Genomic DNA, 18,096 nt, shown 5'->3' on the forward strand with positions numbered 1-18,096 from the left:
ACACATTCTCAACAAAAACAAATGGCCAATAAGTAAATGAAGAAATACTCAATATAATGAGCCATTAGGGAAATGCAAATCAAAACTATAATGAGAAATCATATCACCCCATTTATAATGACTGGTTGAGTGCAGTGGCACAGACCTTTAATCCTTAACTCAGGAGGAGTTCATGTTCAAGGCCAGTCTGGGCAATTTATCAGGACTTGTCTCAAAATTTAATAATAATAATAATAATAATAATAATAATAATAGAACTGGAGATCTAACTCAGTGGTAAAATTTCCCTGGGTTCAATCCCTGGGACCAAATAAACAAATAAATAAATAACTTACCAGTGCTGGTGAGAATAAGGAACGCCCACACACTGCTGGTGAGCGTGTAAATTAGTACAGTCACCATGGAGAACAGTGTAGTATGGAATCTCCTCAAACAAATTGAAAATAGATCTACCACATGACTCAGCCATTTTACTTCTGGGTGTTTATCCAAAGGAAAGCAAAACATCATGCAAAAGAGAAAGCTAGACCGTCATGTTTATGCAACATATTTCACAAGAGCTAAAATATAAAATTGTCCTAGGTACCCTTTAGCAGATGGATGGATTTATAATCTATATATACACAATGGACTCTTAGTAGACCATAAAGAAAATCCTGCCATTTGCAGCAAAATGGATGGAACTGGAGGACATTATATTAAATGAAACAAGCCCAGAAACTGAAAGACCAGTAGTGCATATCCCCTCTCATACATGAAAGCTAAAAATTTTCAATTTTAATATAGAATAGTAATTAATAGCAGTTGTGAAGGAAGGGGTGGTAGATTAAGGAAAATGAGATTGGATTTTTGAATGCTATATGCACATGTAGAAATATCACACCATTAATATGTGCAGTTAGAATGTGTTAATAAGTAAAAATAAAATGCAAAATAGAGAAATTTTAAAAAATACACATTATCTCTGACCCAGAAATCTCATTTCTATGTGTATTCCCAAGAGAAACAAGTGCTGATGTTCACAAAGACTTGCATAAATCAGTAATCTCAGCTATTTTGATGACTGAGGCAGGAGAATCACAATTTCCTGGCCACCTTGTGCAACTTAGCAAGACCCTATCTCAAAATAAAATTTAAAAATAAAAGGGGATGTGGCTCAGAAATAGAGTGCTACTGGGTTAAATCTCCAGTATCATCAAAAAGGCAAAAAATCTATATAAAACAAAAATTATAAAAGCAGTAATGTTCAAAATAGCTAAAATCTAGCAACAATTCAAATATCCATTTATAGCAGAATGGAAAAAATATTGTAGAACAGCAACAAAAAATGTTGAACTGTTATGGAACAACAAAGAAAAATGTTACAGAAATAATGTTCAGCAAAAAATGCAGACATATCATAGTACTTACCATTAAGATTTCAGAATGTGAGTTTCAAAAAACTGAATCAAAACTACTCTAGGTTGGTAGAGATCAGAGTATTGGTTGCCTTTAAGAGGTTACTAACTGGAAAGAGAAGACACAAGGGAAACTTCTAAGTGCTGCAAATATTCTTCATAAGAGTAGTGGATCATGCTTGGGTGTTTTTCATAGTGGAGATCATAAAACAGAAAAGAAGAGAAAACCAAAGTAGGGTATATTGGCATTGGGAGCTTTAAAGATAAAATTTTATTTGGGGACATGATAACATGACCATGAGTGGGAAAATCAGAAAGGTAAAACAGGAAATAAGAGAAGGGTTATGATGTTATCAGGCTGGTCACTGCTACAAAAAAACTGGGATCTGATCTTTCTGGGGGCTTCTGATTCTCCACACTGATTTCGTCTTTGAATATCTACCTGAGAAATGAGAGGAGTACAAACTCATGACCTCCCATCCATTAATTGTCAAGGATTGTCCACGGGGTGTTACACACTGACACTTGCAGTTCTGAGCATTGACAAATGCTAAGTAGCTTCTCTCAGGAGTCCCAGTCACACTGCAGGAAAAGTCTAGGCACAAAGGCACAGAGGATGTGACATGCAACTGAAGAGAGCCTCTGTCACAATTGCTTCACTAGAATTGTACAGAGGTGTCTGCTACTGTCATGTTATGTTGTCACACATGTACGCAAAATTCAAAAATCAATCTTTTTGTTTATTCCTAAGAAAGTCTCAATATCCACAGCCTTACAGCCTTGGTTAACTGTTTAGCTCTCCATGTGACCTAGTGTGAAATATAAACATTGACTAGTGTCAGCAGGTGTTTAAAGAGAAAATTTGCTGTTTCACTCTGTTCTAAATTGAGATTCTGGTGCCTGATGTAGAATGCTCACCTGCAGTGACAGCTGTTTGTCTGTTGGAAATAATTTTTTTTACCCACTACTTTAAGATAAGCAGGCAAATTCAATTTGGTACTTTAAATAAAATACATTGGTGGAGGGAGCTTTGTAGATGAAACTTTGTTGTAAATGGAGGATTTTATCTGAATCTGGGCTACTTCCCTCATATTTTCCCCCAGTTCTTGTCAGCTTTAAATAAGATCTGCACACTGTGATCTAATCAAGCCTAATTTTGTTTTGGAACTATTCTCAGTGAATATGTTTGCCATACAAATAGTAAAATTAGATGTGCAATGAAATTAAGAAGGACAAATCAATGCATGAATGAATTTTTCAGGAGGAAATCCATGGGAAAATTTCTTACATATCCTATCACCTGCACCTGGTCTCACTAGATGTTCTCCTTTCCTAGGTTCCCGCTGCTCACTCCATAAGCAAAATAAGGCTAAGTACCTTTCCCAAAATTCATTTCAAGTAAGTCCTTCCAGGAAGCTAAGAACAAAGAAACAATGGAAATAATAAACTGCAGAATCAAATTGAGTAGGCAAAATTTTCCAGTTCAGAACACAGTGATGATCTTTTTCCTTCCATTATTGTACACTCAATATACACTTGCTGTAAAGTAAATGTATAGTAGATGCCTAAGAACTGTTTGTTAGATCAGTTTATGGATTTTAAAGTAACAGAGTCTGGTCATGGAGGTCTTGACTCACACTGCCAGTTGGGGTAATTAGTCAATCCCCATTACTCAGGATTTCTGAATTTCTCTACCATTTGTAATCCTGCAATAAGTACTCACAGTGCTTTTGCAGACATTCATAGATATGTACAGAGTGGTACAAAATTAAAGTCAAATGAAGAACACATTCCCTATGAAAGTAAAAAAAATAAAAAGTGAAGCTCTGTCTTCAGGTTTCCCTTCTCACTACAGGATTAGCATCCTGTGTGGCCTAGTGAGTGCCATGTTTTTCACACTTTGTGCTCTTTGTCACTGACATTGTCAATTTAAATGGCCCAAACATCTCCACAGGGCTATCCAATGTCCTTAAACTGAAAAAGTCTGTGATGTGTATTACACAGGAAAAAGGTGTTTTACATCAGCTTTGTTGTAGTTATAATGCTGTTGGCTGTGAGTACAATCTTAATGAACAAAGAGATACACTGGAAAAAGAAAGATAAAATTTAATGACTATTAGGTGAAGTTATGTTGTAAAATAACATCTATTCCATGATAAAACTATGACCAACAACAAAATTTGGGGTTTCTTGAGATGATAACTGACTTTTTTACATATGGTAGACGTCATTGTTGGAAGTTTAAAAGCCAAAGATATTTGTGATCACATTAATCAGGGACAGGAAATTGTTAAACACTTCTCAGATAATGTTTTTGTTTAAAGATCTACAGCAAAAATAAATTACTCGTAAATATATACTAAATAAGATTTTTAAATAAAATACACAAAAACAAACTTATGTATTCATCAGGTAACAAAAACACTGAGGACAGAAACTCAAAGGAACCTACCCCTCTATTTACCCTAGGAGCATGGCTCAGTGGTCACTAAGGCAGTGTTTGCAGCAGCAACTGTAGAGAACATAACTGCTGAGAATGCACCTTACTCACTAGGACCTACTTCAATCCTCAAAAGCAGCACTTTGGCTCCTCATTTTGATTCCCTCTTCAGTGATGCCCTTGGGCTATATTTCAGGTATCACCACAATGGGGTGCCTCTCAACCTTTAATGTATCTGTGAATCTTCTGATGATTTTGTTAAAATGAAAATTGGAATTCAGTAAGTCTGAGACCAGGCCACAGAGTCTACATTTCTACCAAACTCCCATGTAGTGAATCTGCTGCTTGACCATAAACCACACTGAATATGGAGGACCTTCATCCTCTGCTATTTTGGTTTAGAGCACTTGGAACAATAGTTTTATGCTAATATTTCCCTAAAATCTAATAACAGAATTGATAAGAGGCAAAACTGTGTTTCCTCTCAGAGACTCAGAAAAGGATGTAGAACTAGGAATGCATGAAGTCTCCTGGCAAAGCAAGACTTAACAAGAAGAGCATCAGATGTCATAAATACAACACAGGTGTCAGAAAGGCAGAGAATTAAAAATAATAATAATAATAATAATAATAATAATAATAATAATAATCTACAAAAACTTACATAAATCCAACACAAGTTTTTATTGAGAACATACTACATGCAGGCCAGACACTTCACCAGGGACACAGTTTGAGAAAACTTTTGAAAACTTAGAAGAAGCAAACCTACAAAACTGTGACAGAAGCTAGAAAGTGAGGGATACAGTTGACATGTGGGGAAGCACAGATGGAGGAGAGATGGCTTCTTACTGTGAATCAAGTAAGGACCTCAGGAGGATGTGACATCTGAAATGCATCTGTCGATCCATTTTATCTAACCAGGCTGACACTGCTAACATCCTGTTCCATTCAGAGTTAAACCCACAGAAGCCGGGTCAGAACAACAAAATCTACAAGATTACAGTGAGCATATATTGGTAAATGATCATGGAGCAGAAATGAATTGCAAAGTTTTAACAAGGAGAATTGAAGTGATAATATCATCACGCAGTGTTCATGGGTACACTGAGCACCTGGGTAGCTGGATCCTCATTTCAAAGGGAGAGCATTGCAGGGAGCTTCTCAGTGTGTCCTAAGTGAACAAAAAAATAACAGGCCTTCATAAGGTGGACATGAGAATGGAGGAGAAGATGGGAATGGGGCTGAGAGGAGAAGAAAAAGTGAAAAAAAGAGATTAAAAAGAAGGGAAGACCATTGGGAGGAGGGACGAACAGGAAAGATGGATACAAAGAACTCACCAGCATTTCCTAAACCAAAATCCAAGACCTGCCAGAAGAGCCAGGGCCACTATCACCACCAAGAGGATCCAGCCCAGGGCACTATGAGGTGCTGCAGATTCAAGTGGACACCAGGATGTTGTTTGGAACTTAATCTTTAGACCCCTTATTTTAAATTCTTCCATTCTTTGAATTATCTATCTATCTATCTATCTATCTATCTATCTATCTATCTATCTATATTATCTTTTTTGATAGGGAATTTGTAAATCCCAAATTTTTAGCTGGCCCTGAAGCTCTGCTAGTGAACCAACTCCCCCCATCTCCAGCCAGGGTCCCACTCTTACCACCCCAGTGGAGGATGAGGTCCTGCCCTCCTAGGCTGCTGTGCTTCACCCTGCAGGCCAGGCCAGCCGCCTCCCCAGCTGACACATCCAGGGTTGCTCGGAGATACCATGTGCCATCAGCATTGGGCAGGATGTCACCTCTCTGAGTGCCCAACTGCTCCTGCTCACCTCGCATCCACATCACCCACACGGGCTTTGGGTAGAATCCAGACACATGGCACACCAGCAGCAGACGGCCAGGCCCAGGACTGGGGCCACTGGACAGCCAGGCCTCAGGCTTCACTGCAAAGGACAGAGAAGACATCCAGACACAGACTCTAACATAGACTTAGAGGTTCACAACTCCACATGAGACTACAGATACATCTTTCTACTTCTGGTAATGTCACTCATTATCTTCTTCTCTCTGTATCCTGAATTTGACTTCAAAATAGAAAAATTCTTTGTGACTTGGGTACAAGACTGACCTTGTCGCTGAAGAAGAGCCTTCCCTGCATCTAGAAGACCCAAGGTGAAACGTGGGCAGGTGTCACTGAGGAGCATATATACCCTATGTTTATAGGCTTCCTTCAGATTGAGTAATCTGCAGGCATTCTGGGCCTTTCTTCCACCCTTTGGAGATGGTGACCATGTTTCATTCTGGAAGCTCAGGAAATCATGTCCTTGGATAGCTACATGCACGGAGCCTACCCAGGACTTCCCAGAGTGCAGTTCACAGCCTGCTGTCACCTGTAGATCAAAGATATCTGGGGAAGAAGAGTGATGAATTAGAGGAGAAAAGGAAGACACTGAGAAATTGGAATTAGATGGAAGCAAAAGATAATGGAAGCAGAAGTGTTTGATCAGAGGTTCACAGAAAGGCCACTGGTAGGAGCTGGAGGTGGAGGAAGAGATGATAATATGAGGAAGGGAAGGGATTGTTCAAAGGTGATAGTGATTTTGTGGAGGAGAAGGACTTAATCATTTCTTTGACAGCTTAGGGAAGAATGAAGAGATTAAATGGGAGAGAAAATCATGCTTTAAGGAGTCAACAAAAGAATGAGGAAACTGAATTAAAAACCGGGAAAAGGGTAGCCACAGATTATTTCTGAGGATACATAATAAAACACAGCTCCATTTAATGAGAGAGCAGTTCATAAGTGGCAAAAACTGAAGTTTTTGAAGAATCTGGTTGTGTTTATCACACATGTCCAGGGTGCAATTGTAGTTTTATGCTGAAGAGAGTGGAGTATGATTCAGAACAGAGAAGTCTGTTTACCTGAGGAATAAAAGTTCACTGAGATGCCCCACCCCTCATCCCTTTATTCTCCTCAGCAAGGGAAGTGAACTCACCTTTAAACATTAATTGATAAATGTAAAAATCCTGATGTTCATTGTAGTATACATAGAAAAACTTTTCTAGACCAATCAACTCCTTGTTACTGAAGTTGCCCCTGGACCAGGGATACAGGTAAATGATGGTATTAGAGCTGCTGTTCCATCTGTGTGTCTGCAGGTCACCAAACCAGGCTGAGCCCACATGTACCCAGGAATGGTTGTGAAAGGATGATGTCTGCACGAGATGAAAGGAGACAGGCTCTTCAAACCCTGTATCAAAAGAGTAGATAGAATAGGGAGAATTTAAGCATCGGGAGAAACAGATTTGGGAAAGTAGGTGTCAGAGTGGGAAGACTTAGAATCTGGAAAAGTGGAGAGCCACCGTTACCTTAGCTGACATCTGCTGGTCCCCAGGGTCCCATGCTCTATCAACATCCTCCATGAGAGCACAGAGGGCTTGAGTAAGGACACACAGAATGGGGCCAGCTTGGCACTCGTTCTCTCCAGGTGTGTGCAGGGGAAACTACCATCACCACACACACACACACACACTCTCTCTCTCTCTCTCTCTCTCTCTCTCAACAGATCTCTTACTACAATTCTTACCAACATCACTGTCCCCTCCTGGGAAGAGAGCAGTGAGCAAGGGGAGTAGCAGGAACAGCATGGCCCTTGCAGATGCTACTTCTTTCTTTGAGAGAAGTTGTCCTTTGATTTCTGTTCTAAATAAACCTACCCCACAGACCTCTCTTCTGACCTCCTTATTCAACCAAAAGACAAAACTTTTCTGCCTGAAACAAAGACAATTTGCTCCCTCCCCAAATCCTGAGCACCTACTCAGTTTCCCCCTCCCCCAGCTATTCTGACTCTCTGCTCAGTCTTCCAACTTCTCTCATTGTCGAACTTCCATCCTGTTCATCTTCCCCTATTTCAACTGCTATGGAACAAGTCTCATGTGGCTATGAAAAGTCCCTTACCACAAGGGACACTTCTTTTATTGCTGGGTATGGAATCTGGTATTTGAAGCATTTTTTGTTATTGTAATAATTTTGAATTCATTCCCCATGTGTTCTCTTCCCTACTCATCCCCCCACTCCACCTCATTCATATCTCTGACATCACCAGTTACTTTATTTCCTTTTTAAGAAGCCCCTGTGTTTGTCCTCTACAACAGTACCAATTACTGAGTCTGTGGATCATGTATCCAGGGCTGGCTCCATGGTGAATGAAGCCACTCCAGTAACATATTTAATTCTCTGTGATCACAACCTTGTATTTTATAGTAACATTTCTGATTTTGTGTTTCATAAGTGAAGTTCAATGAAACTTGCTTGGGAGCTCATAGGAGCCTCCTTAGCTCATGAGTTATTAGTTAGTCATTAGTTATTCCTCTCACAACCTCATCTGTATGCACAGCACTCTTCCACCTGCTCCCCACTGTCTGGGGCTTTGCCATCTCTATACTCTGCCTCTCCACTTCCATCCTGTCACCACTGCAGAGACCAGGTCTCATTGCAGGGAATGGACAGGCCCCTTGTGCCATCAGCCTCTGCCACTATTTCATGCCTTGAAGGCACAAAAGGAGAATGGTACATACATCCAACAGAGTAGGGAGAACATAGGTGCAGCTGTCCCATACAGAATCTATACCAAGGTGTTTTGTAACTAGTCAGGGTGAGCCTCTTGCATGTTCTTGTTCCAAGTACCACATGCATCTCCATATGATTTGGTTCCAATTTCTCAGTGGTTACATGTAGGGAAAAGTGCATGGAGTAGTGCATACCTGGCATACATTGAGGGCCTCTGAATGGCAAACCACTCCCCAGTGCTAGGTATGTAGCAGCAAACTGCTTATCCCATAGGCACAGCCCTGGGCGTGAGGCCAAGTGTTGCAGACCCTGAACGTGCTCCATGGCCCACTCCTTAATTGGTCACTGCAAGGACAGACAGTTGGCCAGAAATTGTATTGGTGGCTGCCTGTAACCTGCTTAGCTACTGCCTGAGTATATATACATGGTAACTGCACAATAAAATCAGACCTGCTTCCTGCTTGGTCTCCAGTGGTCTTGATTAGTGACTCCACAGCCACACTCTCCTCTACCCTGTTCCATGAACCTCCTCACTGGATGAGAGAGAGCCCATGCAGTTACTCAGGTGCCAAGTGTTGGGGTGACCTTTTGGGGAAAGGGAAATTATCTTACTCATTCAGTCTAGCAGCAGTAAGAATCATTTGAGCAGCTGGGGCAATAGCAACCAGGCAGCCAGTGGGTAGATTGCATGTCGCCATGGAGTGAGCCCCCCAAGTACCTAAGAGTTCCTGCAATCATCCTAAGAGTATCCCTGTGCCCAAGGGATGCAACATTAGGAAACTAAATAAAAACACAGACACATAACCTTCCATAGAAATGAAACAGTTTTGTATTTTAGTACCTTTTAAAGCATTCCCTCCCCTACCTTTTGAACACAGACCTGCTATGATCTGAATCTTTATGTCTTCCCCAAATTTGTATATTGGGATCCTAACCAGCAATGTGATGGTATTAGGAGTTGGGGCATTTGGTAGGTGATTAGGTCATGCAGTTTCAACATCAGAAATGAGATTAGTGCCTTATAAAAGGGACCCCAGAGGGCCCCCACCGCCACCAGACTGGAGGAGGAAGCCCAGCCCGGCCCGGTGTGCCAGACCGAAGGAAGCCCATCAACCCTTAAAACCCATCAACCAGGGCATGGCTACCAGCATGGTTCTGCGGCTGATCCAGGTACCCGGTTTCCAAATCCCCCACCCTTCACTGCGATAACTCAAAATTTTTCCCACAAGCTTTTGGGGTGTGTAGCTATCAATGCAAAACAACAACTGTACAGGCATCTGGTTTCCACCTCAGAGACTAGAGTAGGGAGGATACAGGTGGAAGCTCATGTCCTTTTACACTGGCTACATCCACCATCCTGAACAAGAGGCTCAAGCTAGGAACAGACAACGCCACCAACTGGAAGAAAGGAGAACAGAGTTCTGAGAGATTTTTTTTTGCTATCTTTTTTTTCTCTCTTTCCTTCTCTCTCTTTCACAACCTCAACATATGTGAAACCAAGAACTGTGCATGAAATAGGACTTTAACAACTGAATCACCAAAGAAATATAATATAGAAGAATTGCATATGCTCCACCTTCCCTCCTTTTTTTCTTTTTTCTTCCTTATTTTCTTTTTCCCTTTCTCTTTTCTTCCTTGTTATTTTTTTTAATTTATTCTTACTCCCTCTATCCCACTTTCAATCCCCTAACTTTTGCTATTTTTATGTAAGGTAACTTTCTAAATACAGATAGGAGGTTGAATCTATACATTCTTCCATCAATTACCAGTCTATTGGTTAGAGTTCTCCAAAGTACCTAAGATAAATTAACCTCATACCCTCACTCCTTTTCCCCTAAGCATAATATACTTCGTCTGAAATTCAGTTTTCTATATGCCACCAGAAATGTTATGCCTTTTATGAAACTAATGACTATATTTTTAAATAATAAATGAAACCAATATCTGTATACTTAGAGTCTAACTATAAATGTATTAATAATGAAAACTTGTGCTTAGATGATGTACTATTAATATTGGGAATTGTTAACATTGTCTTTCTCTGCAAAAGAGGTATTTTGGAGCTATAAAAGAACAATATAAATATATAAGGGGAAAATCATTAACACAACAGTTTCACAAAGCTGGAAAGAAATATAAGCAGTATGAAAAGACAAGGAAAGAAAGGACCACAAACAATGCAGGTCAATTCAACATTAGAAGAGGTAATATCTGCAGCAGATGGAATGTCAGATAAAGAGTTCAGGATATACATGCTTCAGATGATTTGGAGTCTCAAGGAAGACATTATACAGCAAAATCAGACAATGAAAGACCACGTTGACAATGAATTACATAAACAAATACAAGAAACAAAATATCAACTCTACAGGGAGATAGAGGTTATAAAAAACAAACAAACAGAAATCCTGGAAATGAAGGAAACAATAAACCAAATTAAAAACTCAAATAAGAGTATTACCAGCAGAGTAGAACACTTAGAAGATAGAACATCAGTCAATGAAGACAAAGTATTTCAACTTGAAAAGAACATAGACAGTTCAGCGAGAATGTTAAGAAATATGAGCAGAATATCCAAGAAATATGGGATAACATAAAAAGACCAAACTTAAGAGTTGTTGGGATACAAGAGGGTATAGAGGTCCAAACCAAAGGAGTGAGCAATCTGTTCAATGAAATAATACTAGAAATCTTCCCAGACATGAAGAATGAAACAGTAATCCAAGTCCTAGAAGCCCACAGGACACCAAATGTATAAAATCATAAGAGATCCATACCAAGACACGTTATAATGAAGATGCCCAACATACAAAATAAGGAGAGAATCTTAAAAGCCACAAGATAGAGGAAGCTGATTACATTTAAGGGTAAACCAATCAGGATAACAGCTGATCTTTCAACACAGACTCTGAAAGCTAGAAGATCCTGGAACAACATATTTCAAATGCTGAAAGAAAATGGGTTCCCACCAAGAATCGTGTATCCAGTGAAATTAAGCTTCAGGACTGAAGATAAAATAAAAATCTTCCACAATAAACAAAAGTTAAAAGAATTTGCAGCTTGAAAACCAGTTCTTCAAAACGTCCTTGGCAAAACATTACAGGAAGAGGAAATGAAAAATAACAATGAAAACCAACAGCGGGAGGTAGTACAGTAAAGGAAAAACTAATCAAAGAGAGAAAAAAAATCATGTTAAGTAACATAAATAAACAAATATGGCTGGAACTACAAACTATATGTCAATAGTAACCCTAAATGTTAATGGCTTAAACACATCAATCAAAAGACATAGGCTAATAGACTGGATTAAAAAAAGATCCAATAATATGCTGCCTACAGGAGACTCATCTGATAGGAAAAGACATACACAGACTGAAGGTGAAAGGTTAGGAAAAATCATACCACTCATATGGACCTTGGAAGCAAGCTGGGGTGTCCATACTCATATCAAATAAAATAGACTTCAAGCCAAAGTTAATCAAAAGGGATAAAGAAGGGCACTACATACTGCTCAAGGGAACCATACACCAACAAGACTTAATGATCATTAATCTATATGCCCCAAACAATAGTGCAGCTACGTTCATCAAACAAACTCTTCTCAAGTTCAAGAGTCAAATAGACCACAACACAATAATCATGGGAGATTTTAACACACTTCTCTCACCACTGGACAGATCTTCCAAACAAAAGTTGAATAAAGAAACTATAGAGCTCAATAATACAATTAATAACTTAGACTTAATTGACATATACAGTATATACCACCCAACATCATATGGATACACTTTTTTCTCAGCAGCACATGGATCCTTCTCAAAAATAGACCAGATATTATGTCACAGGGCAAATCTAAGCAAATACAAAGGAGTAGAGATACTACCATGCATTTTATCTGATCATAATGGAATGAAATTGGAAATCAATGATAAAATAAGAAAGAAAAATTCCTATATCACATGGAGAATAAACAATATGCTATTGAATGAACAAAGGGTTACAGGAGACATCAAAGAGGAAATTAAAAAATTCTTAGAGGTAAATGGAAACTCAGAACAACATATCAAAATCTCTGGGACACTATGAAAGCAGTACTAAGAGGAAAATTTATTTCTTGGAGTTAATTCCTTAAAAGAAGGAAAAGCCAACAAATAAATGACCTCACACTACATCTCAAAGCCCTAGAAAAAGAAGAACAAATCAGCAGCAAATACAGTAGAAGGCAAGAAATAATTAAAATCAGAGCTGAAATCAATGAAATCGAAACAAAAGAAACAATCAAAAAAAAATTGACAAAACTAAAAGTTGGTTCTTTGAAAAAATAAATAAGACTGATAGACCACTAGCCATGCTAACAAAGAGAAGAAGAGAGAGAACCCAAATTACTAGCTTATAGGATGAAAAAGGCAACATCACAACAGACACTTCAGAAATACAGAAGATAATTAGAAATCATTTTGAAATCCTATACTCTAATAAAATAGAGGATCATGAAGGCATCAATAAATTCCTTAAGGCATATGAGCTATCTAGATTGAGTCAGGGAGTTTTACAAAAACTTTAAAGAAGAACTAATACCAATACTCTTCAATCTATTTCAGGAAATAGAAAAAGAGGGAGTACTTCCAAGTTCATTCTACGAGGCCAACATCACTCTGATTCCAAAACCAGATAAAGACATTTCAAAGAAAGAAAACTTCAGACCAATATCCCTAATGAATATAGATGCAAAAATCCTCAATAAAATTCTGGCAAATCTAATACAAAAACATATCAAAAAGATCATGCACCATGACCAAGTGGGATTCATCCCCAGGATGCAAGGCTGGTTCAATATACGGAAATCAATAAATGTAATTCACCACATCAATAGACTTAAAGATAAGAACCATAAGATCATATCGATAGAAGTAGAAAAAGCATTTGACAAAATACAGCATCCCTTTATGTTCAAAACAATAGAAAAATTAGGGATAATAGGAAATTACCTCAACATGGTAAAAGCTATATAGGATAAGCCTCAGGCCAACATCATTCTAAACGGAGAAAAATTGAAGGTATTCCCTCTAAAGTCTGGAACAAGACAGGGTTTCCCTCTCTCACCACTTCTATTCAACATATTTCTTGAAACACTGGCCAGAGCAATTAGACCGACAAAAGAAATTAAAGGCATAAATATAGGAAAAGAAGAACTTAAATTAGCACTATTTTCAGATGACATGATTTTATACCCAAGACCCAAAAAGTTCAACCAAGAAACTTCTAGAACCAGTAAATGAATTCAGCAAAGTGGCAGGATATAAAATCAATACCCATAAATCAAAAGCATTCCTGTATGTCAGTGACAAATTCTCTGAAATGGAAATGAGGACAACTACCCCATTTACAATAGCCTAAAAAATAAAATAAAATAAAATACCTAGGAATCAACCTAACAAAGAGGTGAAAGATCTATACAATGAAAACTACAGAACCCTAAAGAAAGAAATAGAAGAAGAATTTAAAAGATGGAAGGATTTAACTTGCTCATGGATAGGTAGAATTAATATTATTAAAATAGCCATATTACCGAAAGCACTTTACAGATTCAATGCAATTCTCATCAAAATACCAATGGCATTCTTTACAGAAATAGAAAAAGCAATCATGAAATTCATCTGGAAAAATAAGAGACCCAGAATAGCTAAAGTAATTCTAAGCAGGAAGAGTGAAACTGGGGGTATCACGATTCCAGATTTAAAACTATACTATAGAGCAATAGTAACAAAAATAGCATGGTACTGGTACCAAAACAGGCAGGTAGACCAATGGTACAGAATAGAGGACACACAGACCAATCCACAAAATTACAACTACCTTATATTAGACAAAAGTGCTAAAAACATGCAATGGAGAAAGGATAGCATCTTCAACAAATGGTGCTAGGCAAACTGGAAATCCATATGCAACAAAATGAAATTGAATCCCTTTCTCTCACCATGCACAAAAGTCAACTCAAAATGGATCAAGGAGCTAGGAATCAAACCAGAGACTCTGTCTAATAGAGGATGAAGTTGGCCCTAATCTTCACCACATGGGGGCAGGCCCCAAATTTCTTAATAAGACACCTATAGCACAAGAATTAAAACCAAGAATCAACAAATGAGATGAACTCAAACTAAAAAGTTTTTTCTCAGCAAGAGAAATAATATGTGAGGTGAATAGGGAGCCTACATCCTGGGAACAAATTTTTACCCCTCAAACATCAGATAGAGCTCTAATCTCTAGAGTATACAAAGAACTCAAAAAGTTAAACAACAAAACAACAAATAACCCAATCAACAAATGGGCCAAGGACTTGAACAGAAACTTCTCAGAAGAGAATATACAATCAATCAACAATTACATAAAAAATGCTCACCATCTCTAGCAATCAGAGAAATACAAATTAAAACTACTCTAAGATACCAGCTCACTCCAATAAGAATGGCAGGCATTATGAAGTCAAACAACAATAAGTGCTGGTGAGGATGTGGGGAAAAAGTACACTCATACATTGCTGGTGGGACTGCAAATTGGTGCAGCCAATTTGGAAAGCAGTATGGAGATTTCTTGGAAAGAGGGGAATGGAACCACCATTTGACCCAGCTATTCCCCTTCTCGGACTATACCCAAAAGACCTAAAAAGAGCATACTACAGGGACACAACCCATCAATGTTTATAGCAGCACAATTCACAATAGCTAGACTGTAGAACCAACCTAGATGCCCTTCAATAGATGAATAGATTAAAAAAAATGTGACATTTATACACAATGGAATATTACTCAGCATTAAAAAATAACAAGATCATGGCATTTGCAGGGAAATGGATGGCATCAGAGCAGATTATGCTAAGTGAAGTTAGCCAATCCCTAAAAAACAAATGCCAAATATCTTCTCTGATATAAGGGGGGGGTGACTCAAAATGGGATAGGGAGGAAGAGCATGAGAAGAAGATTACCACCAAATAGGGAAGAGAGGTGGGTGGGAAAAGGAGGGAGAAGGGGAGTTGCATGGAAGATAGAAGGAGACCCTCATCGTTATACAGAATGCATGTATGATGTTGTGAGGAAAAAAAGAAAAAAAAGTGTGTCACATTAGATTGGATAGAGAGAAATTATGGGAAGGGAGGGGAGGGGAAGGGGGGATAGGAAGGGCAGCAGAATAGAATAGACCTTATGATTGCTGTATGTATATAGGTGACTCTATGACCAGTGTGATTCTGCAATCTGTACAATTAGAAAAATGAGAAATTATTCCCCAATTGATTCAAATGTATGAATTGCCAAGATCATTGTAATGCCATGTGTAGCTAATAATAAAGAAAAGGGACCCCAGAGAAACCAAATTAACTTTCCACCATATGAAGAAATATTCTCAAGGTGACTTTGATGAACCTAAATGTAGGTCCCACAACAAAATAAACCTATCTTGATCTTCAACTTTCCAGACTCCAGAAAAATAATTTTCTAGTGGTTATAAACCACCCAGTCTATGGCATGCTGTGATTGCAGCAGGAATGACTAGGACAAGGCTCCACATTTTTCCCTGGATCACACAAAATATATGACTGCTGCTCTTGAGTGTGGGGTATGGAAAGAAAGGAGAAGATAGTTGGTTTTAGGTGGGAAAGAGAGGGAAGAAAACTAAGTAAAGAATGAGGTTTTAGGACCAAAATGTTGTGAGCCTATAAGATAAACAAAGGATATAATAGATGCAGGAGAAGGAGGAAGAGGTGTTTTAGTGAGCATTTTCACTTCTGTGACCAAAGGACCTGACAAAAACAATTTGAAGGAGGAAAAGTTTATTTTGGTCTCACAGTTTCAAAGCTCTTAGTCCATAGATGGCCAACTTCAATTCTCAGGGCCCAAGGTGAGGGAGGACATGGCCCCAAGAAGGAGAGAGAGAGAGAGAGAGAGAGAGAGAGAGAGAGAGCACTCCACTCATCAAGGACAAAATATATACCCCAAAGTCATGTCCCCAGGAACCCACCTCCCCAGCCACACCCACCAGCCCACAGTTACACTCAGTTAGTCCTTGTCTGGGGATTTATGCACTGTTTGGGTTAAGGCTCTCATAACCCAGTCATTTCACTTCCAACCCTTCTTACACTGCCTCACACATGAGCATTTGGGGGACACCTCATACCTAAACCATAACAAGGGAGGCATAAAGGAAGGGGAAGAAGAATTCAAAGTTTCTTTCCCCCTGACTGTCCTCTGGCATTTTGGCTTCTGGTGAGGAAGCAGGTAGCAGCTGGTGCTTGGGTCAGAGTCCCACTGAGGATCTGCAGCTCCCCAGGCCACTGCACCCCTGAGTGAGCTCTCAGCTGTGGAGGGTGAAAGACAAGGTCTAGGAGGAGAGATGAAAGGATGGAGACCATTGGAAGCTGCCTGGGGGGTGCTGAGATCTGGGGGAGCTGAGAGAGAGCAACACTGTAGGAGAAAGTCAAGAGACAAAATAGGTGGGAAGTGACCAGGACCAGAATGAAAGAGAACACTTTGACAGAGGAAATGGTTATAGAGATCACTGATAGTGGTGTGCTCCCTGGTCACAGGAAAACATGAGGAAAATCCAGGTGATTAGGACATATGCCAAATAGAACTCAGCAAGTCAGGTCTTTCACCTATCCCAGGGGGCATCCAGGATCCTTCCTTTGTCACAAATCCTTCCCTCAGGATTCTTCTTTTTGAATCATTGTTGCTTAGGGAACAAGCATGCTTATGTTCTTCCTAAAATGTCTCATGGTTGCTCCCATGCACACCACATCTCCTGATTTTCTCCTTCCCCACACACCTTTCCTCAGACCCAGACGTGAACTCCCCTCCCCACACAATCTCACTTTGCCATCTGGCTGCTCTCACCTCACCAACACAAACCTCAGCTTCCCTCCTGAGAAACCCATGGCCTGTCATACCCTTTGTAAGGTCATTGCTTAGCATCTGCATAGCCATCTTAAGTGACAGCTGCCATTTTCCCACCCAAGGGCCTTTCCAGGGAAAGCTCACCACTCCCTCATATCAACCCCATCTTTAACTGCCCACATTAGAACCCACCTGGCTCTAATCCCTGAGCCTCCCCCATAAAAGTCTTGAACCCCAAGTCTGTGTTGCCTCTCTCAGTCTTTGGAGAGATGGCCTTTATTTGTCAGCTCTGACAAATAAACTCTCATGTGCATCTCTGCCTGGTCTCCATCCTTCATTTCTCACTTGCCCATCTCCTGGTTCCTCACTTTCCTTTCATTGTTGCCAAATCCTGGGATCAGGTTCCCCCATGTGCCTGCTCCCTTCTTTGAGGGTCACAGAGCACCCCCAGTCCCTGATCCAACTCCATCGTGAAACCAGGCCCTCCATTCTGCCCAGTGCCCTCTCTACACCCACCACTTGATATTTCAGGTAAGACTCCTGTCTTTGGTCAACTTAAACAACCTAAGGGTCCCAGGAAGTGACCATGAATTGTCCAGCACTCCCAGTGTTACCATGCGGTTTGGGGGACACTCAGCCATGCTTTTCATAGCTATGGCTGATCCCTATACTTGACCAGGTCTATAGGTGTTTTTTTATTCAGGTCCTGGGTTTTCAAAAAAAAAAACCAAAAAAACCCACCAAGGATGATTGGGAGTGTTCCTGGGAGACCTCTTGGCCTTGGGTTACATCTCACCAATGT

The 18,096-nt window shown here is 39.6% G+C and overlaps 1 protein-coding gene across 1 annotated transcript; it reads right to left on the reverse strand.

The window, feature by feature from the left end:
• Positions 1-5,173: 5,173 nt before the first annotated feature.
• LOC107160601 (T-cell surface glycoprotein CD1a-like) lies at positions 5,174-7,571 on the reverse strand. Its single transcript, XM_015507271.2, has 5 exons — positions 7,427-7,571; positions 6,836-7,090; positions 5,971-6,249; positions 5,507-5,785; positions 5,174-5,268 (listed from the first exon to the last, which is right to left on the reverse strand). The coding sequence occupies exons 1-5, from the start codon at positions 7,485-7,487 to the stop codon at positions 5,174-5,176; spliced, it is 969 nt and encodes a 322-aa protein (XP_015362757.1). The 5' UTR covers positions 7,488-7,571.
• Between the last annotated feature and the right edge of the window lie 10,525 nt (positions 7,572-18,096).

This window comes from Marmota marmota, unplaced genomic scaffold (assembly GCF_001458135.2).
Source record: "Marmota marmota marmota unplaced genomic scaffold, marMar, whole genome shotgun sequence".
Classification (NCBI taxonomy): Eukaryota; Metazoa; Chordata; class Mammalia; order Rodentia; family Sciuridae; genus Marmota; species Marmota marmota.